Here is a 26,939-nt window from a genome sequence, read left to right as displayed (position 1 = left end):
AAAAGGCAGTGTAAGAGCCCTTCTCTGAGAAAGTGTTTGGAGCATTTGAGAAATAGAAGGTCATTGTGCATGGAGTATGGATGTGTTATGGGGAGAATGGTGTGAACGCAGAGATCTGTAGGCCATACTAAGGAGGTTAGATTTATTCTAAATGAAATGGGAAGCTAATGGAAGGTTAAAAATGGCAGAAATGGCATGAACTAATTTATGTTTAGAAAGGGTCCCTTGACACTGTGTGGAGAATGGATTAGAGGAGAGCCAGAATGAGTGCCTAGAGAGAGAAAAAAAAAGTCTATTGCAGTAGTCTGAGTAAGAGCTGCTGGTGGTTTGGACTAGGGTGATGCATGGAGGTGGAATGAAGTGTGTGGGTTCAAAATGTTTTAAATTGAGTGCTTCTACGTGCAAGGTACCGTTGATAGAATCTTAGGGTACAATGTAGAGGTTAAAAACGACATACAGGCTGGGCACAGTGGCTCACACCTGTAATCCTAGCCCTTTGGGAGGCTGAGGCGGGTGGATTATGAGGTCAGGAGTTCAAGACCAGCCTGGCCAAGATGGTGAAACCTCGTCTCTACTGAGAATACAAAAATTAGCTGGTCATGTTGGCAGGAACCTGTAATCCCAGCTATTCGGGAGGCTGAGGCAGAGAATTGCTTGAACCTGGGTGGCAGAGGTTGCAAGTGAGCCGAGATCATGCCGCTGCACTCCAGCCTGGACGACAGAGTGAGACTCTGTCTCAAAAAAAAAAAAAGGCGTATAGTCTATAATTGGTAGGGATGGGATGAACAGGAGAGAGAAGACAATTATACAAATAAATATAAAAAATAGACCTGTGTAAGTTCTAGGAAGAACAGATATATGGTGTTTTGACAGCGTATCATGGTCAGGAAGGTCAGTGATGTAGAATCAACAGGAAGATTTGATGATTGACTTGATGTAGAAGGAAGGGAGAGGAGGATATGTAGATGGATATGGAGAAAAGTCTTACGGGGTTCTAGTCTTATTGTCATCTTTCACACCATCTTGTTTGTTTGTTTGTTTATTTATTATTTATTGAGCTGGAGTCTCGCTCTGTCACCCAGCCTGGAGCACAATGGTGTGATTTCAGCTCACTGCAACCTCCGCCTCCCAGGTTCAAGTGATTCTCCTGCCTCAGCCTCCTGAGTAGCTGGGATTACAAGCACCCGCCACCACACCTGGCTAATTTTTTAATTTTTAGTAGAGACGGGGTTTTGCCATGTTGGCCAGGCTGGTGTCGAACTCCTGACCTCAGGTGATCCGCCTGCCTCGGCCTCCCAAAGTGCTGGGATTACAGGCATGAGCCACCGTGCCCAGCCTTCCACACCACGTTAACCAGTAACCAAAATAATTATTTACTTCCTATGAGAATTATTCTATGATCCCTCAGTATAATTTAGTTTCTTTTTGTTCATACTTCCATTACACCCCAGGCAGAGAGCCAGTAGCTTTCTTTATTCTTTGTTGTCATCATTGAGTATTGGTTATCTGATAATAGTTGTCTGATAATTGATTGCAAACTTTTGAGGGTAGGAATCATGTCTTTGTGTTCTAGGATATGTACATGGTAAGCGTTTAATAAATGATTGACTTGAGGAATTAATGAATACTCTGTTCTTTTTTGTCATGTGCCTTTGCATAAGCTGTTCCTTCTCTTTAGAATGCCCTTTCTTCCCTTGTGTGCTTTGTCAACTTCTAGACATTCTTTAACACTAAGCCTTACTTGATACCTCAGTGTCAGTTCCTCCTACCACTATGCTTCTATAGTTTTTCTTAATTTTAATTTTTTTTTGAGACAGTCTCATTCCATCACCCAGGCTGGAGTGCTGTGGTACGATCTTGGCTCACTGCAACCTCCACCTCCCTGGTTCAGGCAATTCATCTGTCTCAGCCTCTCAAGTAAATGGAATTACAGGTGTGCACCACCATGCCTGGCCAACTTTTGTATTTTTAGTAGAGATAGGGTTTCACCATGTTGGCCAGGCTGGTCTCAAACTCCTGACCTCAAGTGATCTGCTTCTCTTAGCCTCCAAAAGTGCTGAGATTACAGGCGTGAGCCACTGTACCTGGCCCTATAGTTTTTCTTTTGTATACCTGTTATAAATATTTGATAGTGCAGAGTAGGGATCTAAATGTTCAAAAGAATGAGTATATGTCATGAATATCATGGACTTGTAGATTGGATAAATATTTTCCAAATATAGAATCCCATTTCCAAGTAACCGAGGTTATTTTCATCTGGTCTTAGTCCATTTTCTTCTGCTATAACAGGATGCCACAGAGTGGGTAGTTTATAAACAATAGAGGTTTATTTGGCTCACAGTTCTGGAGGCTGGGAAGTCCAAGAGTATGGCACTGGGATCTGATGAGGGTCATGGCAGAAGGGAGCATGTGAGATAGAGGGGGACACCAGGGGCAGGACTCACTTTATAACAACCCACTCTTGAGATAACTAATCCACTCCTGTGATAGCAACATTAATCCATTCATGAGGGCCCTGACCTCATGACCCAGTCACTCCTTAATAGGCCCCACCTCCCAACTGTTGTGTTAGAAATTAAGTTTCTGACGCAGGAACTTTCTGGGGACAGATTCAGACCATAGTACTTATGAGATAAGTTTACTGATCTTACTTGGTTTTAATTTTGTCTCTTGTTTTGATCTTCAGTGTTTTACTCTTATAAAGGCAGCCCTATCTCCAAATTCTGGATAATTTATTGTAGTTCATTGACTACATAGCCACTGATTGCAATGTCTTCCTCCACTTTCTGTCTCATTAATTTTATTTCTCCTTTAAGAGTCAGCTGAAAAGTCTCCTCTTCTTCGGAAAGTCCCCGTTCTTTTCTTTTTTCTTCCCCTTCCCCTTCCTTCCCTGTCCTTCTTCCCCTTCCTTCCCCTTCCCTCTCCTTTCTTCTCTTCTCCTTTCCTTTCCTCCTTCCTTTCCCTTTTCCCCTCTCCTCTCCCCTCTCCTCTCCCTTCCCCCTCTCCTCCCCCTTCCCCCTTTCCCCTCTCTTCTCCCTTTCCCCCTCTCCTCTCCCCTCCCCATCTCTTTTCCCCTCCTCCTCTCCCCTCCCCCTCTCCTTTCCCCTCTCCCTCTCCTTTCCCCTCCTCCTCTCCCCTCCCCCTCTCCTTTCCCCCTCTCCTTTCCCCTCTTCTCTCCTCTCCCCACCTCCTCTTCCTTTCCCTTCTCCTCTCTCCTCCCTTCTCCTCTCCCCTCTTTTCCCCTCTTCTCTCCCCTCTTTTCCCCTCTTCTCTCCCGTCTTCTCTCCGCCCCCCTCCCTTTCCCTTCTCCCCCTCTTCCCCTCCCCCCTCTCCTCTCCTCTTCTCCCCACCTTTTTTTTTTTTTTTGAGATTCAGTCTCTCACTCTGTTGCCCAGGCTGGAGTGCAGTGGCGCGATGTTGGCTCACTGCAAGCTCCTCCTCCTGGGTTCACGCCATTCTCCTGCCTCAGCCTCCCGAGTAGCTGGGACTACAGGTGCCCGCCACCATACCCGGCTAATTTTTTTTTTTTTTTTTTTTTTTTTTAGTAGAGATGGGGTTTCATGTGTTAGCCAGGATGGTCTCGATCTCCTGACCTCGTGATCCACCAGCCTCAGCCTCCCAAAGTGCTGGGATTATAGGCGTGAGCCACCGCGCCTGGCCTCCTCTTTTCCCTCTTATTTCCTCTCCTCTCCTCTTTCTCCCCTCCCCTCCCCTCTCCTCTTTCACCTCTCCCTTCTCTCCTCTCCTCTTCCCCCTCCCTTCTCCCCTCTCCCCTCTCCTTTCCCCTCCTTTCGCTCTGATGCCTAGGCTAGAGTGTAGTGGTGCAGTCATAGTTCACTGAAGCATCAAACTTCTGGGCTCAAATGATCCTCCCACCTCAGCCTCTGAGTAGCTAGGACTACAGGCATGCACCACCACACTCAGCTAATTAAATTTTTTCTTTTTTTTTTGGGAGACGGGGTCTCACTATGTTGCGAGGCTGGTCTCTAGCTTCTGGCCTCAAGTGATCCTCCAGTCTTGGCCTACCAAAGTGCTGGGACTTTATACCCTTTGTAGGTTTTGTATGTTTCTGAAGTGTTCCCAGAGGTTTTTCTACACTACCAACTACAGTTTTTCAATATAATTATTCTGTCTTTTCAATCAGAGCTTGAGCTTTTTGAGGGGACTTGTTTTTATTTATTCATTTTCCCCAGGGGACTTGTTTTCATTTATTCTTTGTCCCCAGTTTTAGGGCTTAGCACATAGTTGATGCATAATAAATATTCGTTTAACTCATTGTAGCCTTATTTACTTATGCTAATAAGGATAGAGAACCTCAAGAATGTAGAGTGGAATTAATCATGAGATGAAAAATACTGGCTCTGTATAATCGCTACAATTTATAATCTATATACATGTAATTTGCACCACATTCAAGTTGCTTGAATAATCTTTATGTTCTCTATTTCCATACAGCTTTTTCCTCTTTTTAAAACAGGTGTAGCTGGGCGTGGTGGCTCACACCTGTAATCCCAGCACTTTGGGAGGCCGAGGCGGGCGGATCACAAGGTCAGGAGATCGAGACCATCCTGGCTAACACAGTGAAACCCCGTCTCTACTAAAAAATACAAAAAATTAGCCGGGCGAGGTGGCGGGCGCCTGTAGTCCCAGCTACTCGGGAGGCTGAGGCAGGAGAATGGCGTGAACCCAGGAGGCGGAGCCTGCAGTGAGCTGAGATCGTGCCACTGCACTCCAGCCTGGGCGACAGCAAGACTCTGTCTCAAAAAAAAAAAATTAGCAGGGTGTGGTGGCGGGTGCCTGTAATCCCAGCTACCGGAGAGGCTGAGGCAGGAGAATTGCTTGAACCCAGGAGGCGGAGGTTGCAGTGAGCCAAGATCATGCCATTGCATTCCAGCCTGGGCGACAGAGCCAGACTCCATCTCAAAAAAACCAAAACCAAAACCAAAAAACAAACAAATCCACACAAAAAATAGGTGTTCCCTGCCTTCCAGTGGTAGATCACAGCTAACAATTTTAGTAAAGGTAAGATTATAAAATATTCTGAAGTAATATTTAAAATCCGACCTAGCAAGACCCCATCTCTACGTTAAAAAAAAAAAAAATTAGCCAGTTGTGGTGGCGTGGCCTATAATCCCAGCTACTCAGAAGACTGCGGAAGGAGCATTACTTGAGCCCAGGAGGTTCAAGCTGCAGTGAGCCGTGATCATACCACTGCACTCCATCCAGCCTGGGAGACAGAGTGAGACCCCGTCTCTTAAAAAAAAAAAACAAAAAAAAAAACCAAAAAAAATCCCATCTGGTTTACTTTTCAAATAAAACAAGTTTCCCCCACCTTTTTTCCTCATATATGTGATATGCCTGGAGACTAGTTTAAACTAAGTGTAACTTAACCTGCCTCTTCCTTTGCCACCATGTGTTCCACAGTTTTTCCTAGTTATGTAGTGATTGGGTGGGTCTCTCTGACCTTGGTTTCACTACACTGTTCTGTACCATTACCAAAGTTCCAGGATCTTGCCCCACCATAAAGGATTTCCTGTTTTCAGTGTCTCCCCTACCCTGATTCCCAAAGTAGCTTCTTAATCTTGTGGCTGTCCTTTGGTCTCGACTGAGATGTCTCTTGGCTAATATCCTCTTCTGTATTGTTACTGACGAGGAGAAGCTGTCTCTTGACTTCTTGGCAAAGTGACTTATACTCCATCACAGTCCTGTTGTATATATTTTTTTCTATGAATATCAAATCTTAGCTATCTAGGGAGGCTGCTGTACGGCTGATCAGTTATTTATAAATACCTGTCTGCAAAGAAGTTTTCAGTGGTATATCACAGAATAAGGACAATATAGTGAATTTTTACATCTATCTAAGTGTATTAAAAAGACTATTATAATGAGATGTTCTTTCTAGTGGTTTTTAATCTTAAAATGATCTTTTTTTAAAAAAAATCATAGTAATAATAGATGATGGATGTTTTGTAAGATAAATTTTGTTCACCTTATGATGATCCTCTAAATACTTTTTTGGGCTATCTTGCTGGTCTGTGATGTCCAATAGTTCGGGAATTCCTGCATTGATCACCCTAGCTCTTTTCCCTGAGGCAGTATTGCCCTTCATGTAAAGTAAGGATGGCTCCTTTCATATGCATTTGCAAACAATTTTCCAGTATATTTTTCTCTCATAGGCTTCTTCTTGATTTTTGCCTAATTCCAAAGTGCTGAGATTACAGGCATGAGCCAGTGTGCCATCTTTTAAATAAAGATGGAGTCTCACTATGTTATCCGGGCTGGTCTCAAACTCTTGGGCTCAAGTGTTCCTTCCACCTCCTCCTCCCAAAGTACTGGGATTACAGGCCTGAGCCACTGTGCCTGACTGACATTTTCCCTTTAAAATTTAGTAAAACAAAGTCACTGTTACTAAAGTGTCCTTTCTTTAATATATTTGCTATTTTTTCTTGTAGATGAATATATAACAGATGGTAGTCTCCATTACAGCTTGTTGCTTCTATTACCAGATGGTGTCATAACATTTTTTCCAATTTATTCTAAGGATCTGTTTGTTTTTGTTGATTTTCTAGGTAATACAGTTGTCCCTCAGCATCTGTGGGGGATTGGTTCCAAGATCCCCCCCGCAGGATACCCAAATCCTCAGATGCTCAAGTCTCTTCTATAAAATGGCATGGTATTTGCATGTAACCCATGTACATCCTCCTGTATACTTTATTTTTTTAATTGACTTTTTTTTTTTTTTTTTCTGAGAGAGTCTTGCTCTTTCGCCCAGGTTGGAGTGCAGTGGCAGGATGTCAGCTCACTGCAACCTCTGCCTCCTGAGTTCAAGCAATTCTTGTGCCTCAGCCTCCCAAGTAGCTGGGATTACAGGCATGTGCCACCATGCCTGGCTAATTTTTGTATTTTTAGTGGAGCCTTGCTGTGTTGGCAAGGCTGATCTCAAACTCCTGACCTCAAGTGATCCGCCCACCTCGGCCTCCCGAAGTGTTGAGATTACAGGCGTGAGCCACCGTGTCTGGCTTTTCCCGTATACTTTAAATCATCTTTACTTATAATACCTAGTATAATTTAAATGCTTTGTAAATAGTTATACTTTTTTTTATTTTGTTGTATTGTCATTTTTTTGTTTTATTTTTTCCACATATTTTTGATCCACGATTGGTTTAATCTGTGGATGTGGAACCTACAGATAGAGGGCAGACTGTATCCAGTCAATGGGCAGTCAATAAGACTTTCCTAGAAAAATATTTGTATCTCCTCAAGTATCTGCCCTGTCAACATTTGTCCATTCCCCTAAAGATAAATAATTTGGGATAAGAGTCACTGGGTGCTAGTTTTTTAAAATCACAACTCTACCCCTTTGGGAAATGTTTGCCAAAGTCAGGGATATAACTGCTTAATATAACTTCAGTATGTATTACAACCCTGTTTTCTAAACCTCACGTTGTTGGACACTGAATCAATATTTGATATTTAGACTTGCCTAAAAAATGAGGATCTTTGGTTTTCTATTTATTTATTCAACAAATATGTATCCACCCTATTCCAGGCATTGTGATCAGCACTGGAATAGAGTGGAGCTAATGGTCTAATGTGGAAGACACATTAATACGTGGTTTTAAAAATAACACAGTTGTGGTAAATGCCGTAAAGAAATACAGGGTACTATGAGAGCATATAACTGGAAGACCTTACCTGATCATGGGGGTTAGGTATGTTCAAGTGTCTTGAAGAAAATACATTTAAACTTAAGTATGAAAGGTGAATATAGTTAGGCTGGAGGCATCTGGGGCAATCTTAGGCAAGGGTGAGGAACGTGGTTATGTGGGCTTGAGATGTGAGGCAGCAAGGAGGAATGGTGTTTCTTTCTCTCTCTCTCTCTCTCCTCTCTTCTCTCTCTCTCACTCGGTCACCCAGGCTGGAGTGCAGTGGCACGATCTTGACTCACCACAACCTCTGCCCCTTGGGCTTAAACAGTCCTCCCACCTCACCCTCCTGAGTAGCTGGGACCGCAGATGCATACCACCAGGCCCAGCGATTTTTTATTTTTATTTTTTTATATTTTTGGTAGAGACAGGGTCTTGCCATGTTGCCCAGGCTGCTCTCGAACTCCTGAGCCTAAACAGTCTGTCCCACCTCAGCCTCCCAAAGTTCTGGGATTATAGGCATGAGCCAGTGTGTGTTTCTTAATGAATGTTGATTATATTCTTTTTTTTTTTTTTTTTTTTTTGAGACGGAGTCTCGCTCTGTCGCCCAGGCTGGAGTGCAGTGGCGCAATCTCGGCTCACTGCAATGTCCGCCTCCTGGGTTCACGCCATTCTCCTACCTCAGCCTCCCGAGTAGCTGGGACTACAGGCGCCCGCCACCACGCCCGGCTAATTTTTTGTATTTTTAGTGGAGACGGGGTTTCACCGTGGTCTCGATCTCCTGAACTCGTGATCTGCCCGCCTCGGCCTCCCAAAGTGCTGGGATTACAAGCGTGAGCCACCGCGCCCGGCCATGAATGTTGATTATATTCTATAACATTTCTGTCCTTCTTTTCATCCTCCCTTCTCTTAGCATTTTCTAAAACATGCTTTTAATCATATTACTATGCTGATTAAGAAACGCTTTTCTTTCTTTAAGAGACAGGGTTAGGGGGTAGGTCTCACTTTGTTGCCCAGACTGGAGTGCAGTGGCACAATCACAGCTCACTGTAGCCTCGACCTCCTGTGGTCAAGCAGTTCTCTCACTTCAGCCTCCTGAGTAGCTGGGACAGCAGGCACCACCACACTTGGCTAGTTTTTAAATATTTTGCAGAGATGGGTTCTCACTATGTTGTCCAGGCTGGTTTTGAACTCCTGGGTTCATGCGATCCACCTGCCTTCTGCCTCTGCCTCCCAAAGTGCTGGGATTACAGGCGTGAACCACTGCGCCCAGCCCAGAAAGTCTTAAAAGTTCTTCTATGGGTACATTATTAGCTCCTTGAAGGCAGATATCTTGCCATTTTTAATTCCTTAAATCCTTAATTTTTAATTCCTTAATTCCTTCGTTACAGATATTGGAGGCAATCATACTTTGCCCCTCAGCATGACCTGATTTCAGTTGTAGTACTAAATGGTGGGCAAGGATGGAGTTGTCTATGATTCTCTTTTTACCCTCTGCCTAGGACCTAAGTTTTCAGATTGGCCAGTGAAGGACCTTTTTTTTTTTTTTTTGAGATGGAGTCTTGCTCTGTCATTCAGGCCGGAGTGCAGTGGTGCGATCTCAGCTTACTGCAACTTCCACCTCCCTGGTTCAAGCAATTCCCCTGCCTTAGCCTCCCATGTGGCTGGGATTATGGGCGCACGCCACCATGCCCGGCTAATTTTTTTTTTTTTTTTTTTTTTTGAGACGCAGTCTTGGTCTGTCGCCCAGGCTGGAGTGCAGTGGCGCAATCTCGGCTCACTGCAAGCTCCGCCTCCCGGGTTCACGCCATTCTCCTGCCTCAGCCTCTCCGAGTAGCTGGGACTACAGGCGTCCGCCACCACGCCTGGCTAATTTTTTTTTGTGTTTTTAGTAGAGACGGGGTTTCACCGTGGTCTCGATCTCCTGACCTCGTGATCCGCCCGCCTCGGCCTCCCAAGTGCTGGGATTACAAGCGTGAGCCACCGCGCCCGGCTAATTGTTTAGTATTTTTAGTAGATACGGGGTTTCACCATGTTGGCCAGACTGGTCTCGAACTCCTGACCTTAGGCAATCTGCCTGCCTCGGACTCCCAAAGTGCTCGGATTACAGGCCTGAGCCACCGCACCTGGCCGAAGGACTTTTTGTAAAAACAAAACAAAGAAAACAAAAAAACAAGCATCTTTTGCAACTCAGTTTGTATGTAGCCCTTATTTTATGAATGTTCTTTATTATATTGATATTTTAAACAAGGCCATAGTCCAGGAGTTTGTTCATGGCAGTGGTTTCATCTGAAGAGTGAAGTCTTTTTTGTCAGTTGACAGAGGATGTTTTAGAAATCAGAACTGAAAGGATTGGATCTGAATAGATTGGATGAGGAAGTTTGTCTTGGTGGATTCTGTTACTTAAGTTGTGCCAATCTTTGGGGTTCTGCTGTAGACATCTGAAAAGTGCATGAGGTGCCAGCCTTTCTCCTATCCTCAGCGTATAGTAGGCACTCACATATTTGCTGAATAGGAAAAGTGTGCATGTAAATGAGATAGTGCCTATGTGTTTATAGAACAATCTAGGATCAAAACTGTGTACATTCTAGGCCAGATTGTTTAATTGCATGCATTCTCTCTAGTTTTTTGTTTGTTTGTTTCCCCTTAATATTCAGAAAAATCTACTTGAACGTGCAGCCTAGGAAAATCAAGGCAAACACTTTTGTGTTAGGCTGGACCAATAAGTTGAGCTATGATAACTGAAAAAAGGTGGAACTTAGGAGCATCACTTTAGCAGTTAGCTTGGCATTCTTAAACCTTGGGTTATATATGGATGCCTTTTAAAGGAGGAAATTTCTTACATTATCCAAAGTATACAACCAAGAACTTTAGTATGAGAATACTGCATTAAAAGTTGAATGTAACCATTTAAGTGGTTACTCAAAGCAAACAAAAAAGAAAAAAGAAAAACAAGTGGTTACTTGGTACCTGCATGATGGTAAATGCAAACTGGATCCCTGAAATGTGTGTGGTGGTATGATTATTTTTAGAATATCATCTAAAAACACTTAAAGTTCTTATAGGACCCTCAGATTCTTGACATCTCCCGACCTTTCTAAGTTAGGCGGACTCCACTTTGAAAAACCATGGATAGTTTTCCTCTCCCGAGATATGTAGTACTGAATCTTCAAAGTTCAGCATTTTTTTTTTTTTTTTAAAGTATCTAGTATTTAGTTATATGTTTGCCTGGTGTAGGGAAAGAGCACCAAAAGAGAATCTCCATTCCCCTTCTTCCCGAGTTGTCCTCACAGATCCCCCAGTTAGAGAGATCATTTGGGTTAACTTGTCTCTTTGGGGATGCATGGTTGTTACCCAGTCATTCACACCTTATGATCATATGTTTTAATGCTAAATCAACATAAATTTACTTCTTCCCCAGAAAATGGAAAATTTTTATGAGGAAACCTCAGATCCTTGAGAGGAAGGCATTCTTGGTAAGGTGGGAGATTCTGACAGGGCAGCTTGTAGGAAAGAGGTTCTTGGGGTCAGGGAAGAGGAGGAAGGTGTTAAACTGTTACTTTTCAATTTTGCCTAGGATCTTGAATGCTCTTGCTGACCGTGCCTGACTTGGGGTTTCAGAATGCCTTCAGAAGTCTCTAAAGTAGCCTACACGTTTTCTAGTTCAGACTATTCCAGCAGTTTCTGTCCATGTTGTTGTATATCTCCTCAGGAAGAGCAAAGTGTAGAGAAATATGACCTTCCTAAGTAAAAAGTAGGTCAGATCAATAGTGCTGGATAAGCCTCCTTCTGTTGACTCCTTCCTCTTAGTCTCCTCATTCTCCTTCATAGTGTTTTGTATTGTCACCTAGCATGTCACGTAGTAGGTTCTCAGTGCTTGCTAATTCTTATGAAAGAAAGCAGTTTGGGATCATTGACCACAAAATCTGCTCTCCCACTCCCTACTTCTTTTTTGCCTCTTAAAAAACTACCCTTCCTTTTTACTGGTGTCAGGAGTACAGAAGAAAGAACAGCTGGTAAGGAGTAGAGAAGGAGAAAGATAACTAATTTTTGAAGGTTAGGAGAAGTACTGTCCATTGATTTACTTCAGCAACTGCCTGACACATAATAGATATTCAGTAATACTTTCTTTGCACCTCATAGCTTAAATGTCTTGAAGAAACAAAGATTGAATGCACAGGATCAAGGCACTAAAGCTTAGATAACACACTCCTGCATCGTTTCCCTGTTTTATCAAGATATCTTTCATCTTTATATCAGGCAATTTAGTGGTAACTCTTCGCTTTCCAACTGCGCACTGAGTCTTTCGGTCTCCTCCCAATTTTCCTAGTCGTCTTCGGTTGTGGATGTTGTAAACTCGACCATCCGTCTCTCAAGGTCTTTGCTTCAAGGTTTCCCAATGCTTTGGAGCTGTCCAAGCTCCGGTACTCCGTGGAGGAAGACCTCGGATTTATTTGACGGGCTTGTGGAGGCTGGGGGTCTGCGGAGCCCTGTGTGGGTGTGGCTGCGCGTGGCCGGGGCGGGGCCGGCGAGGAGCCCTAGGGAAAGGGTGAAAGGCACAGTTGAGAAAGGCCCGCCAGGCATTGGTTTCACAGTTTCCACGAAGGCTTCGTGTGCAAGCCTGAGGAATCTAGGTGCCTCCCTCCTGCCTCGCCTTTCTTGATTCTAGAAGCTTCAGTAGGCTTTTCTGGGTTGCAGGGACCCGGAAAAGCAGCGGCTTCCACTCTGGGGGCGGGTCCCAAGGGTCTTGCTGCTGCTCTGGGGCCGTTTGGACTCCTGGTGTTGGGGGAGGGGTCAGGGAGGTGCTGCTCGCGTCTCCTTTTGCGCCTGCGCGGCGGGCTCCGAGCGGGTAGGAGCGCGTGCGCGGTGACGTGGACGTCCGGTGCGCGCGCGCAGGCTCTTCAGCTGGAGCGGACACACGGTGTGCGAACCGAACAGAATAACCCGCCCCCAGCGGGATGTGAAGGACTCCGGGTGAGGCCGGCCACGCCCCGCACGGTAACTCTCGGGCCTGGGTGGAGGGCATCGCTTAGTACTGGCCCGATTGGAGTTTTTCGAGAGTTTGAAGCTCTTGTGTATTTGAACGGCGTGAGAAACGTTCCGCTGAGAGAGCTTCGCACGCCCTCGCCAGGCCGGGCCTTGCGCGGGGCCGCCTTTGGCGCGCGCCTGTGGTCCCTGAGCGAGGCTGCGCATGTCACCTCGCGCGCGTCCCCGGCCTCACTTCCGCGTCGCTCAGCTACCTAACTGGGAACATCGACGCCAGAGAGAGCGGCCACGAGGCGGGAGGGGTGAGAAGCGCCCATGGCTCGGCCCTGCCCTCGCGTGTGTGGGGTGCCGCTCCGCGTGGTATGGTCCGCGTGACGACTTCTAGCCCGGCGCCGGGCTCTAGGTCGAGAGCCACGCTTACGCGCTTTTCAGTTTAGAGCCTAGGTCTCGTGGTTCTAGAACTCCAAGGGAAACGGTGTTGGCGTCGTTTTTCTGAGGAACTTGGCGCAGCGTTTTGACACCTGTGCAAACGTCTTTTCTAACAAGTAATTTCCGGCCAAATTGTTTGAGGCAGGACGGCAAGTTTAATAAAGGAGGGCGAGGAAGTGAGCTGTAGGAGTGGGGACTTGGTAAACAAAGGACCGGTGGTGTGTAAGTGCAGAAATGAGGGAGGGGAAAACAGGTGGGAAGAGCAGGTGTTATTTTCTTTTTTCCTCTGTGGGGCAGCCTTTACCTAGTTCTGTTTATGGGGTTTCCCGTTTCTGTTAAATGGTCAAGTAGGTCTCTGCCCTCAGTGCAAAGTATCTGAGACATTAACATCACCGCCCCCCCCCCGCCGCCCCGCTCCCCCAAAGCTCCAGTAGCCAAAGTTGAGGAATCTGTGTGTCAAAAGAATATGGAGAAACTAGGGATCGTTTCAGACTGGGTCGGGAGTGCAAAAGTGGTAGTGTCTTGCTGTACAGATTTTTGCCTTGCCTTTCGAACCCTGGGAATGCCTTCTTCCTCTGGCCGGGGTGGAAGCAGGAACGGGTAAATGAGGTCTGAAAGGAGGGGTTACTGATGGCAGACCAACAGGAGAAACCAAAGTGTACTTTTTTAGAGGGAAGATAACTTTCCCAAGGTTCGCCTCGCCGGAGCAAACACGTGGATCATGAGAAGTCTCGAGCCCACCCGCGCGTGTTGTTGTAGAGCTTGCCAGGCTTATGCGGCTGAGTCCCTGGTTAACTGCTTGCTCTGTTCGTTCTTTTTGGGCACGATGCCGCGGCTAGGCTGCAGGGAAAGTGCCTGGGGGCGGCGTGACGTCTGCTGGGAAGGGGGTTGGCCGGGAAGGGTCTGGTGGCTGGTTCTGTAGTCTCCAAGGCAACAGAACGCGGCTGGGTCCCGCAGAGCGATCGTCGGGTTCCGGCCGGCGGCACGTGATCTGTCGGGACTCTTCCCCGGAAGAGCTTTCCTTGCGGCATTTTTTCACGTGGTTCTTGGCCAGCTGTCCTTTGCAGTTGAAAAGCGGCGGTTTGTGGGTCATTAATAGTCGACGGCCTCTGCTCCTCTCGGGGAAGGCAATGAGAGCCTTTTACTTTCTTGCGTATCGGAACAGCGCTAGTGTTTCTTGCCGCCTACGGTTGTTTCTAGCGTTTGTGTGGGTTAAGTGGGTTGGGTCCACTTAACAGAAAACACAGTCTAAGGACTTGAGGAAATTCAGTGCCCTGGGTACCTTGGCATACTTACTTCAAGTTTGACTACTGCCCGTTTCTGCCTTAAGAATTCTTCAAATTCTGCTTACCCAACTGCTAGGGACCTGTCAGCTTGCTGGCCCTGAGTTGTAGTTAGGGTCCATTCTTAGGAAGAATAAATACTCCTGCGGCCAGCAGTAACAAATGATATCTGGGAAGAGAAGGAGGCAGTACTCTCTTACGGAGGTGCAATTCTGTGCCTTAAAACCTAAAAGTGTTTCAGATAATATTTTGACATTTACCCTATAAGGTTGTGACGATAAAATGCCCAGGATATTGTCTGTTCCGAAGTGAGTAGTTCTTAATAAATAGCAAGTGCCATTTATTAAATTAGTAAAAATAAGCAAATGATGGTTAAGAGCGATTAAGAAAGTATTAATAGTTGGCTATTTTACCATTTGCTGTCATTTTCTTATTATATTTATATCCACCTTCTGTTTTTAAGAAACTTAAAATTTCTTGACCCAGTGTTTATTGGTAAATACTGAAATCTGAGTGAACCTGTTCTCTTGAAATTTGAGTTTCACAAATGTAATTTAACTTAACCCTATTCTTATAGTGAAGGATTATATTAAGGAATATACTAACATCTTGGTGCCTGCCATACTACTGTATTTATTGTATGAAAGATTGTATAAGTTTGTAGCAATTTGGAAAACGTTCAGAATGTGTTACTTAGCATTTGAATATTTGTGTTTTTAAATAATGGTATTGACTTGGAATTTTGATTTTGTGTAACTAATTTTTGGGGTTGAGCACAGTACATAAATCACTGAATTAGGAAACTATCTAGTAAAACTAGTGTATTTTGTGAGTTGTATGAGGGTCATTGCTTTAGTGGATAAACATTTCCCAAAGAGGTCACTGGTGAAAAGACATTAAAATAGGGAGTCAGAAATTGTAACAATTTATGGAACTCGTCAGCTTACCTAAAAAATGTTTTCTATGATAGCTTTTGTGTGTGTATATGTCTTCGGTGTGACATTTCAGAGTGTTACTGAATTTTCCCCTCCACAACTTACTTTGTTGGCTTTTTATTATAGCTATTTTATCTAGATAAAAAAAAAATTTGATGTTGAAAAGCCGAACTGAAAGTTTTTGAATGTTAAGGTATATATGTACCAAAATTGTGGTTTTCATTAAAGCTTTTAGTTTCCCAGAGTATTTTTAGGATGTTGTTAGAAGATTTATTTCTTCATGAGTAGCCTACCCTTTTCTTTTCTTCATTATTATTATTATTATTATTATTTTGAGACCAAGTCTCACTCTGTCTCCAAGGCTAGAGTGCAGTGGCGCTATCTTGGCTCATTGCAACCTCGTGCCTCATCCTCCCGAGTAGCTGGGACTACAGGTGCGCAACACGACGCCCGGCTGATTTTTTGTATTTTTTGTAGAGAGAGGGTTTTGTCATGTTGGCCGGGCTGGTCTTGAACTCCTGACATCAGGTGATTCTCCTGCCTCAGCCCCTCAAAGTGCTGGGATTACAAGCGTGAGCCACTGCTCCCGGCCTAGCCTACCCCTTTCTAAAGTACATTTGAGTTTTGCAGTTGGCTTAAGTAGACTTTAGAGTGGTCTTGGTGTGTCTGAAACAGCTGAATATCCTTAATTGACTGCCCTTTGATTAGAAAATTCTAAAGTTTTACAATATTTATCTTAGAAAAAAAAGAAAATTCATATGGTAGCTTCAAACCTAGGCATATGCTTATGGTGAAGTGGAATCTGTGCCTAGATTGATGTAGAATAAGAATTTCATTCCATGTTCTTAAACCAGTAGCTGTTATGGCTCGAGATAGAGATGGTTTTAGTCATAAATTAAGTCTTTAATTCAATGCATTTTCATCAACTAATGGATTGATTCCACAGTGGAGTTAAAAAACCGGCCTTATACAAATCATAAGTCAGAAAGTTTGTTTTCCTGTCTTCAGGCACATTTTTACATTTTTTTATTATATGCCTGTGCACAAAGTTGAAATAGGTTGATATGACTTCTCTGCACTAATTTTTTGCTTAGGCAAAAAGAAAAACTCAGTGTGTGTATATAAAGTTAGTGTAAAATTTACTTCAAGTGCAGTCTAATTTTCACTAAACTGGGTTTTTGTCAGTTGCATCTTTGACATTTCATAGATTAATCTTTAAAAGATAGTAATTTTTAAAGAATTGGTTAAAACTTCTCTGTCTTGGTTTTACCGGTAATGATCTGAAAACCAAAATTTTAGTTTATAGAAAGATAATGTTTAAGAAATTTGGCACCATTTCATGTAATTTATAGGTTTGGGATAACTAAATTCTTTTTCATATGCTTCTTTGCTGCCTTAGTCATATTAAATGCACCTAAGGATGTTGTGCTCACATGGAACACATACACAAAAAGGATGTTTTGCATACTTATTCACAAAAATAGTTGGTGATTTGTAACAAAACCTTGAAGTTTATGAATTAATAAGTACAAGCTAGGAGTTTGCATTGTTTGAATTATACATCATTGTAGAGGTTTTTTTTTTTTTTTGCCAGTTATTTAAGCTTTAATATTTTACCTTATTTGTGACTTCTGTTTAGTTGTGTTTTGTCAGTCTCTGATTGGTATTGCCTAAGTGTGTTAGTTTTAGAAAACCAATCAACTTCATAGTAAAAGCTTGAGGCAGCTTTTGAAAAGAATCACTGTAAATTTTATCTGTCTTTTAAAAATAAACTTCACATCAGAGGAGAGATTTTTTGTTGTTGTTGTTTCTGACCTTCCCTGACATTAGTGCTTTAGTGTTAGGAAGTGAATTTCTGTTTTTATCTCTAGTCATAATAGGAAACAATAGTAAACCTTTTGAAGTCTTGATTTTAAAAATATCTATTATCTGTAGTCTAACATATATTTTAAGCTTTGGAGCTGTATGACCATCTTGTAAGAAGAGGTAAAATTCAGATTAGATACTTTTGCTGCTCATTATTAGCTCTGATGAAAGGTAAAATACTTTTTAATTATAATGAAGAAGACTAATAAGTGGCTGAATTTGATTAAGATTACTGACCCACTTACACAGGAGTGGTGATGTAGCATCTTCCTTTTTGTATAAAAACTAGAAGCTGTAGCTTTAATTTAGCATATCAGTTCGGTTGATTTTAGCAATCAAATTTCGTTTTTTTTTTTTTTTTTTTTGAGACAGGGTCTCACTCTGTCATCTAGACTGGAGTGCAGTGGCACCATCACAGCTCACTGCAGCCTTGGCCTCCCCACCCCCAGGCTCAAGCGATCCTCTCACCTCAGCCACTCAAGTAGCTCAAGTGATCCTCTCACCTCAGCCACTCAAGTAACTGGGACTACAGCTACACACCACTGTAGAGATGGAGTCTCACTGTATTTTCCAGGTTGGTTTCAAACTCCTGGGCTCAAGCGATCCTCCTGCCTCAGCCTCCCAAAGTGCTGGGATTATAGGCATGAGTCACCATGGCCATCTTCAGATTTCTGTATTATAACTTTTTATTGAGATATAATTCACATAACATATAATTCATAATTTTAAAGTATACACCAAAAAGAAATCCCACACCCATTAGCAGTTAGTCCCAGTTACCCCTTGCCCTGAAACCACTAATCTACTTTCTGTTTCTCTAGATTTGCCTGTGTTGGACATCACATATAAATGGAATCATACAATATATGTGACCTTTTTCTTTATAACCTTTAATAATTAATTTTAACTTTATTTTTTATTTTTTTAAAGAGATGGGGTCTCACTCTGTCTCCTAGGCTGGAGTGCAGTGATATGGTTATGGCTCACTGCAACCTGAACTTCCAGGGCTGCTGAAGGTGTCCTCCTGCCTCAGCCTCCTGGCCACCATACCTGCTATTTTTTTTTTTTTTTTTGGTAGAGACCGACTGTGGCTATTTTGACCAGGCTGGTCTTGAACTCTTGACCTCAAACGTTTCTCCCACGTGGGCCTCCTAAAGTGATGGAATTACAGGTGTGAGCCACTGCACCTGCCCACCTGGCCTGTTTTTTAGTTTTTAAAGGTTGTGTGTTCACAAGGCACAAAATTTAGAAAATGTAAAAGGGTATCTTTTCCAAGTCATCAAGTTTTCCTTGGATATGACCAATACTACTGTTTTCTTTTCTGTCTTTCCAGAGATAGTCTGTGTAAAGCAAATATGTACATATTCTTTTTCATTCTTTGGCTTTTTGTTTATTTTTAAGACCGAAATACTGTCTTATTTCTTTGACTTTAAAAGGGAAAAATCTTTTCCAAGGGTTGAAAAACTACTTATCAGGTACTATGTTCACTGCTTGGATGATGGGATCATTAGAAGCCCACACCTTATATTATGCAGTATACTCATGTAAACAGACCTGCACGTGTACTCCCTGTCTGAAGTTTAAGAAGTACAATAAAAAACTTTTAAAAGATGTGTGGCATAATTTACAACTCCTCTGAACATTTTATGCTTAATATATCTTGTAGATATTTTTTGCATGCATTCATTAAACTTACACATTCTCTTTTATGACTGTTAACATTCCACTGTATGGATGTGTCATCATTTGTTTTATCATTTTAAGGACTTCTCTCTTCCTGTCTAGTCTTTTGCTGTTATAAATGGGAATGCAGGGGATAAACTTATATAGATATCATTTATCACAGGTGTGTGTATTTAAAGTCCTATAGGGGGTTTTAAGAGTGAATTAAAAAAACTTAAAGTCCTGGAAAAACTTCTTTGTCGTAGGATGATATATGGATTTGTACTTTTGATATTTTCAAGTTGCCCTCTCATAGAGATTCTGTTATTTTATACTCCCAGTAACTGGCCAGTAACTTAGGGGAGAATGCTGGTTGACCTATACCCTTTCCAGCACTACCAGGCTTTGATTTTTGCCAGTCTGATAAGTAAAAAAAATCAGTATCTCAAGATGATTTTAATTTGCTTTCCTCTTAACTATGTACATATTCATAGCCATTTGCGTTTATTATCCTTTACTCATTTTTCTGTTAGGTATTTGGTCTTGCTGATTTGTAGGAAGCCTTTAAAAATTATTATTACTGTTAATGTATTTTTATTTTATTTTTTGTGTGTGTGTCAGAGTCTCGCTCTATCACCCAGGCTGAAGTGCAGTGGTGCCATCTTGGCTCGCTGCAACTCCACCTCTTGGGTTCAAGCGATTCTCTTGCCTTAGCCTCCCGAGTACCTGGGATTATAGGCGCACACCACCATGCCCAGCTAATTTTTTTATTTTTAGTAGAGACGGGTTTTCACCATGTTGGCCAGGCTGGTCTTGAGCTCCTGACCTCAAGTGATCTGACCTTCTTGGCCTCCCAGAGTGCTTGGATTACAGGCGTGAGCCACTGCTCCCGTCCGCTATTATTTTTTAATAGAGATGAGCTTTCACTACATTGGACAGGCTGGTCTGGGACTCCTGACTTCAAGCAATCTTCCTGCCTTGGCCTCCCAAAGTGCTGGGATTATAGGTGTGAGTCACTGTGTCCAGCCCCCTTTTTATATTAGGGAAATGAGTTCTTTATAAGTTGCAAATACCTTTTCCTGGCTAGTTTGCTTTTTGATTTTGCTTAAATGATTTTGCCAGATTAAAAAATTTACAGAATATTAAATTTTATTTTATTTTTATTTCTTTGAGACAGAGTCTTTCCCTGTCACCCAGGCTGGAGTGCAGTGGTGTGATCTTGCCTCAGTGCACCTTCTGCCTCCTAGGTTCAAGTGATTCTTGTGCCTCAGCCTCCTGAGTAGCTGGGACTACAGGCGTGCGCCACCACACCAGGCTAATTTTTTAATTTTTAATAGAGATGGGGTTTTGTCATGTTGGCCAGGCTACTCTAGAATTCCTGGCCTTAAATGATCCACCGGCCTTGGCCTCTCAAAGTGCTGGGATTGCAGGTGTGAGCCACCACACCTGGCGTTATATAATATTAAATTTATCATCTTTTTTTTTTTTTTTTTGTCCTTACTGGTTTTAGATTTTGTGTCTTATCAAAAAACTTTTCTCAGGATTTAGGAATAAAAAAATAAATACTAGATTCATCTGGAATTTATTTCAGTGTAAGGTCCATTGAGTTCCAGTGATTTGTCATGGCTTCTTTAAATGTGTGTACTAAGAAGTTAGATAGCTTTTTAGTTATTTATGACATCATGTCTTCTGAACCATGTGAAGAACTAATTCTGTACAATTAGCTCTTTGGGATGAAAATGGAAATTCACTTATTTAATTTACTCATCACCGGGGAACTTGCTATATAAAGGAATCTTCTGGCAAATTAATTCATAAAGTGTTAGGATGCTTTAAAAATGCATAACCTTCAAATTTAACTTTTTAATTTTGTATACTTTTTTAAATAATGAATATACACTTTTGTTTCTTTGTGTGAGATTATAGTATTTATAGTGAATTGTTAGAGGATTAGGATATAAGCACCTTAACTAATTAGGTTAAAATGAACTTTAAAAAATGATTAGATATTCCAGAATAAATATTCTTACTGTGATTGAAAGAAAAACTTAGAAGCAAAGTCTTAGAAGAATTTAGGAATATTTTGGGGATGACATAATCATTCTTGTATTTTTGTTCAAGAAATAAATACTTGATTAAAGGGTGTTTTTTGTTTTTGGTTTTTTTTTTGCTTGTTTCTTAGGATGGGAAGGCCATTGTGACTATGTGGTGATTACAGTTGTCTTACTACTGAGTTTCCTACTGAAATCATGGAGGAGAAACAGCAGATTATATTGGCTAATCAAGATGGTGGAACAGTGGCAGGAGCAGCACCTACCTTCTTTGTCATCTTAAAGCAGCCAGGAAATGGCAAAACTGATCAAGGAATTTTGGTTACTAATCAGGATGCCTGTACTTTGGCTAGTAGTGTGTCATCACCAGTAAAATCTAAAGGGAAGATTTGCCTTCCAGCTGATTGTACTGTGGGTGGAATCACTGTTACCCTCGATAACAATAGTATGTGGAATGAGTTCTATCATCGAAGCACAGAGATGATTCTGACCAAGCAAGGAAGACGCATGTTTCCTTACTGTCGTTATTGGATAACAGGTTTAGATTCAAATTTGAAGTATATTCTTGTCATGGATATATCTCCTGTGGATAACCATCGTTATAAGTGGAATGGTCGTTGGTGGGAACCCAGTGGGAAGGCTGAACCTCATGTTTTGGGGAGGGTTTTTATTCATCCAGAATCTCCTTCCACAGGTCATTATTGGATGCATCAACCAGTATCTTTCTATAAACTCAAACTTACCAACAATACACTGGACCAAGAAGGGCATATCATCTTGCACTCTATGCATCGTTACCTGCCGAGGCTTCATTTGGTGCCTGCAGAAAAGGCTGTGGAGGTGATACAATTAAATGGCCCTGGTGTCCACACTTTTACCTTCCCACAGACTGAATTCTTTGCAGTAACAGCTTATCAGAACATTCAGATTACTCAGCTGAAAATAGATTACAATCCATTTGCCAAAGGCTTTCGGGATGATGGGCTGAATAGTAAGCCCCAGAGAGATGGAAAACAAAAGAACAGCTCTGACCAAGAAGGGAATAATATTTCCAGTTCTTCTGGTCATCGGGTCCGTCTTACAGAAGGTCAGGGGTCAGAGATACAACCAGGTGATTTGGATCCTTTGTCAAGGGGTCATGAAACATCAGGCAAGGGTTTGGAGAAGACTTCCCTTAATATAAAACGAGACTTTCTTGGTTTCATGGATACTGATTCAGCACTTAGTGAAGTTCCTCAATTGAAGCAAGAGATTTCTGAATGGTAAGTAGTAGTTTTTCTGTTCTTAGAAATAAAAGGAAGATTGAGATGGGCCAGGTGTTGGCTTTAACATCTTGGTTCTGTGGAATGCTACAGATGTTGATAAATGTAAGCCACTATAAAATATACTACAACTGCTTTTACATTCTGTGAAGTGACATCATTTTTCTGTAATGAGAGTCAGTTGGGTTCAGGATCTAGAATTGTAGGCAAATTGGATAACATCAGAATTATTCATATGTATTTAGAATGTTCCTTGATAGCCTTGGGGGATTGGTTCCAGGACCACCCAAGAATACCAACACCTGACTACATTTGAGACTCCGTCTCAAAAAAAAAAAGAAAATCATACCAATTATGACAGCATAGATGAGCCTAGAGAATACTATGCTAAGTGAAATAGGCAAAACAAAAAAAAGACAAATACTGCAAAATGTTCATAATAGTAGAAAGTAGAATGGTGGATGCCAGAGGGTAGAGAGAGACTGAAAGATGTTGGTCAAAGGGTACAAAGCTTCAGTTATGCCAGGTAAATTTTAAAGAGAGTAATCATACTATTTTTTTTTTGAGACGGAGTCTTGCTCTGTCGCCCAGGCTAGAGTGCAGTGGCACGATCTCCGCTCACTGCAAGCTCCGCCTCCCAGGTTCACGCCATTCTCCTGCCTCAGCCTCCCAAGTAGCTGGGACTACAGGCGCCCGCCACCACGCCCGGCTAATTTTTTTATATTTTTAGTAGAGATGGGGTTTCACTGTGTTAGCCAGGATGGTCTCGATCTTCTGACCTTATGATGTGCCCGCCTCGGCCTCCCAAAGTGCTGGGATTATAGGCGTGAGCCACTGCGCCCGGCCGTAAGCATACTATTTCAACAAGTAATAATTTTCAGCTTCTTCTTTGGTTGGGCAATTTATGGATTAGGATATCCCTCAGGCAGTAAATTCACAAATATTAGATACAAATAACGACTCAATCCATTTTGTGCCTTATAATGATTTGGCGTTATTTTTCTTCCCTCTTCAGTTACAGTAGGCCCACCACATCTACTGGTTCTGCATCCACAGATACAGCTGGCCAACTAAGGGACTTGAGTATCCTCAGATTTTGGTATATGGGGAGGGTCCTGGATCAGATACAGAAAGTTGCCTGTAATCATGAGTTGTCTATACAATCAATATTCCATGGAGGCTGCAGCTGTGTATTCAACTAACCACAAATCCAAAATATTTGGGATGAGGCAGGGGGAGAATTTCACAGTTCCAAAAAGCAAAATTGAATTTGACTATTGTGAATGATGCTGTTGTTTCTTTTTGTTTGAACTTGCCTTATTTTTGTTTGTTTATTTTTTTTGAGATGGAGTCTCACTCTGTCGCCCGGGCTGGAGTGCAGTGGTGCCGTCTCGGCTCACTGCAACCTCTGGCTCCCAGGTTCAAGTGATTCTCCTGCCTCAGCCTCCCAAGTAGCTGGGATTGCAGGTGTGTGCCACCATGTCTGGCTAAATTTTTTGTATTTTTTTAGTAGAGATGGGATTTCACCATGTTGGCCAGGCTGGTCTCAAACTCCTGACCTCAGGTGATCCACCCGCCTCCACCTCCAAAACTGTTGGAATTGCAGATGTGAGCCACCGCACCCGGCCTGAACTTGCCTTATTTTGATTTTTAAACCCAAGTTCAGCAAAAGTAAAGAAATCCCTGCACACAAATTTCCTTTACTTTCCTTTTCTTGCTAAAATTGTAGGCCACTAACAGCTGCTATTTTTTGAATTTGGAATCTCCGTGCTCATGAATTTCCCTTGCCTCGTCTGGTTATTGAGAGGTTATTGAGCTGGTTATTGCTTTGCTTTTTCTAAGGATTGTTGCAGCAGGAGGAAGTGCTGCTCAAGCAGTGCATACAGTTTTTTTGTCAAAGGGGAAAGGTTCTTTCAGGTTATACTTTTTGCTGTGGTATTGTTTGTAATTGCAACTGGTGGATGCCATCTTTAAACTTGATTCTTCAGCCACAGCTTAATCATCTTGATTATCTAACATAATTAAAATAAGATTTGGCCGGGCGTGGTGGCTCACGCCTGTAATCCCAGCACTTTGGGAGGCCGAGGCGGGCGGATCACGAGGTCAGGAGATCGAGACCATCCTGGCTAACACGGTGAAACCCTGTCTCTACTAAAAATACAAAAAATTAGCCGGGCGAGGTGGCAGGCGCCTGTAGTCCCAGCTAGACGGGAGGCTGAGGCAGGAGAATGGCGTGAACCCCGGGGGGCGGAGCCTGCAGTGAGCCGAGATCGCGCCACTGCACTCCAGCCTGGGTGAAAGAGCGAGACTCCGTCTCAAAAAAAAAAAGATTTAAACAGTTGACCACAAATTATATTTTTACCCTTGTTACCCAGAAACAGTTTATTGTACCGTTGGATGATGCAGAATTTATTACAATTCCTTTGGAGGATAGGGCCTGAAGGAGTTTGTTAGGTGAAAGGGTCAGACGTATGTTTGTTTGTTTTTCGAGACAGTGTATGGCTGTGTCACTTAGAATGGGTGCAGTAGTGCATTCACGGCTCACTGCAGCCCTGACTTCTGGACTTGGGTGATTCTCCTACCTCAGCCTCCTGAATAGCTGGGACTACTAATTTTTTTTACTTTTAGTAGAGACAAGGTTTTGCCATGTTGCCCAGGCTGGTCTCAAACTCGTGAGCTGAAGTGATCTGCCAGCCTTGGCCTTTCACAGTGCTGGGATTACAGGCATGAGCTGCCACACCCAGCCAGGCTTATTTTTTTGTTATAGAAAGCAGCTGTTGGGATTACATATGGTTGAGCTTTTGATTTTAATGGATCAAGAGAGTGGTTCAGATTTATTAACATATAGTATCTCTGTCACTGAAGGGAGAAAAGCGACTTGAATCATGCTCCAAGAAATAGCGTTATTTTTATGTGCGAAAATGGTATTTAGCTATATGTAAACTTTTTCTCTAAATGCTTGATAGGGGAGCAGAAATTATTTTTAGGCAGGAGTTGGGCAAATCTGGCCTATAGCCTATTTTAGTATGTATCCAAGAATATGTGACAGAGACCATAGATGCTTGTAAAGCCTAAAATATTTACTATCTGTTCCTTTACAGGAAAAATTTGCCAACCTCTGATTTAAGGGTTTAAGAAATTATATACACATGTGTGTGCACACACACACATACACACACTATTTTCCCATTTTCTTTTCTTTTTTTTTTTTTTTTTTTTGAGACAGAATCTCGCTCTTTTGCCCAGGCCGGGCTCACTGCAAGCTCTGCCTCCCGGGCTTACGCCATTTTCCTGCCTCAGCCTCCTGAGTAGCTGGGACTACAGGCGCCCGCCACTGCGCCCGGCTAATTTTTTGTATTTTTTTAGTAGAGACGGGGTTTCACCGTGTTAGCCAGGATGGTCTCGATCTCCTGACCTTGTGATCTGCCCGCCTCAGCCTTCCAAAGTGCTGGGATTACAGGCGTGAGCCACCGCGCCCGGCCTGTTTTCCCATTTTCTATTCAGTTACTGATATATGATTGCTCTGTCATTCTGCTTTGTTTTAGCTAATGTTATTGGTAAACACACTGATCTTTATTCAGGCTTTATTTGCTACATTTGCGGTTGCTTGACCATTTTCTCCTACTTTAGTATATGTGCTGCCGAAGCGAGCACAATTTTCTCCTACTTTAAACTCTTATTTTTTCTTCCTTGGCTTTTACCATACCATTCACGTGGTTCTCTTAACTCTTGATTTTTTCCCTTCTTTCAGTTATTCTTACTCCTTATAATATATTCAGATGTTTATTAAATGAAGGTTATTTCCTAGTATTATGTTCTTGTAGTCCTTATTTTTTCTTTCCTTTTTTTTTTTTTTTTTTTTTTTTGGAGACAGAGTCTTGCCCTGTTGCCCAGACTGAAGTGCAGTGGTGGAATCTTGGCTCGCTGCAACCTCTGCCTCCTGGGTTCAAGTGATGCTTGTGCCTCAGCCTCTGGGTTAGCTGGAATTACAGGTGCATGCCACCATGCCTGCCTAATTTTTGTATTTTTAGTAGAGATAGGGTTTCACCATGTTGGTCAGGCTGGTCTTGAACTCCTGGCCTCAAGTGATCCACCTGCCTCAGCTTCCTAAAGTGCTAGGATTACAGGCGTGAGCTACCATGCCCAGCTGTTGTAGTCTTTTTCTTTCTTTCTTTTTTTTTTTGAGATGGAGTTTTGCTCGTTTCCCAGGCTGGAGTGCAGTGGCACGATCTCAGTTCAGAGCAACCTCTGCTTCCTGGGTTCAAATGATTCTCCTGCCTCAGCCTCTGGAGTAGCTGGGATTACAGGCATGTGCCACCATGCCTGGCTAATTTTTGTATCTTTAGTAGAGACGGGGTTTTACCATGTTGGCCAGGCTGGTCTCGAACTCATGACCCCAGGTGATCCACCTGCCTCAACCTCCCAAAGTGCTGAAATTACAGGCGTGAGCCACCCCGTCCCTGGCCATCTTGTAGTCTTATCTATGACTTTAACCTCTTCTCCCATCGGATATTCATTATTATTATGTTTTGAGACGGAGTCTTGCTCTGTCGCCCAGGCTGAAGTGCAGTGGCACGATCTCGACTCACTGCAACCTCCGCCTCCTGGGTTCAAGCATTTCTCCTGCCTCAGCCTCCTGAGTAGCTGGGATTACAGGCATGTGCCACCACACCTGGCTAATTTTTGTAGTTTTAATAGAGGTGGGCTTTCGCCATGTTGGCCAGGCTGGTTTTGAACTCTTGACCTCAGGTGACCCACCTACCTCAGCTTCTCAAGTGCTGGATTACAGGGGTGAGCCACTACATCCAACCAATTATTA

General features: G+C 42.8%; 2 protein-coding genes across 26 annotated transcripts in view; one reads left to right on the top strand and one right to left on the bottom strand.

Annotated features, from left to right (window-relative positions):
- MGA (MAX dimerization protein MGA) overlaps nucleotides 1–26,939 on the top strand; it is a 169,063-nt gene that overhangs the window by 47,437 nt on the left and 94,687 nt on the right. For 4 of the 24 annotated variants that reach the window (XM_032175328.2, XM_032175324.2, XM_032175320.2 and 1 more), the window contains exons 1-2: nucleotides 12,524–12,644; nucleotides 20,990–22,120. In XM_032175328.2, the coding sequence (XP_032031219.1) occupies nucleotides 21,057–22,120 (1,064 nt within the window). In that variant the 5' untranslated portion in view covers nucleotides 12,524–12,644; nucleotides 20,990–21,056. Of the gene's footprint in view, nucleotides 1–12,523; nucleotides 12,645–12,865; nucleotides 13,178–14,245; nucleotides 14,653–17,464; nucleotides 17,720–20,989; nucleotides 22,121–26,939 lie in introns of those variants that run through there. The other 20 variants (XM_058427466.1, XM_058427464.1, XM_058427465.1 and 17 more) reach the window with 11 other exon arrangements.
- LOC131381145 (uncharacterized) lies at nucleotides 9,841–13,019 on the bottom strand. 2 transcript variants are annotated; one of them, XR_009209635.1, is made up of 2 exons: nucleotides 12,892–13,019; nucleotides 9,841–12,184 (listed from the first exon to the last, which is right to left on the bottom strand). XR_009209635.1 is itself a non-coding variant. In XM_058427477.1 (2 exons), the coding sequence occupies exons 1-2, from the start codon at nucleotides 12,670–12,672 to the stop codon at nucleotides 11,912–11,914; spliced, it is 645 nt and encodes a 214-aa protein (XP_058283460.1). In that variant the 5' UTR covers nucleotides 12,673–12,846; the 3' UTR covers nucleotides 9,841–11,911. The 2 variants fall into 2 exon arrangements, 1 of the variants encoding a protein (XP_058283460.1); XM_058427477.1 differs by lacking the exon at nucleotides 12,892–13,019 and adding an exon at nucleotides 12,301–12,846.

The sequence above is a fragment of the Hylobates moloch genome, unplaced genomic scaffold, assembly GCF_009828535.3.
Source record: "Hylobates moloch isolate HMO894 unplaced genomic scaffold, HMol_V3 SCAFFOLD_14, whole genome shotgun sequence".
Classification (NCBI taxonomy): domain Eukaryota; kingdom Metazoa; phylum Chordata; class Mammalia; order Primates; family Hylobatidae; genus Hylobates; species Hylobates moloch.
The sequence above is the reverse complement of the archived record's forward strand: the minus strand, read 5'-3'. Positions and strand labels throughout refer to the sequence as shown.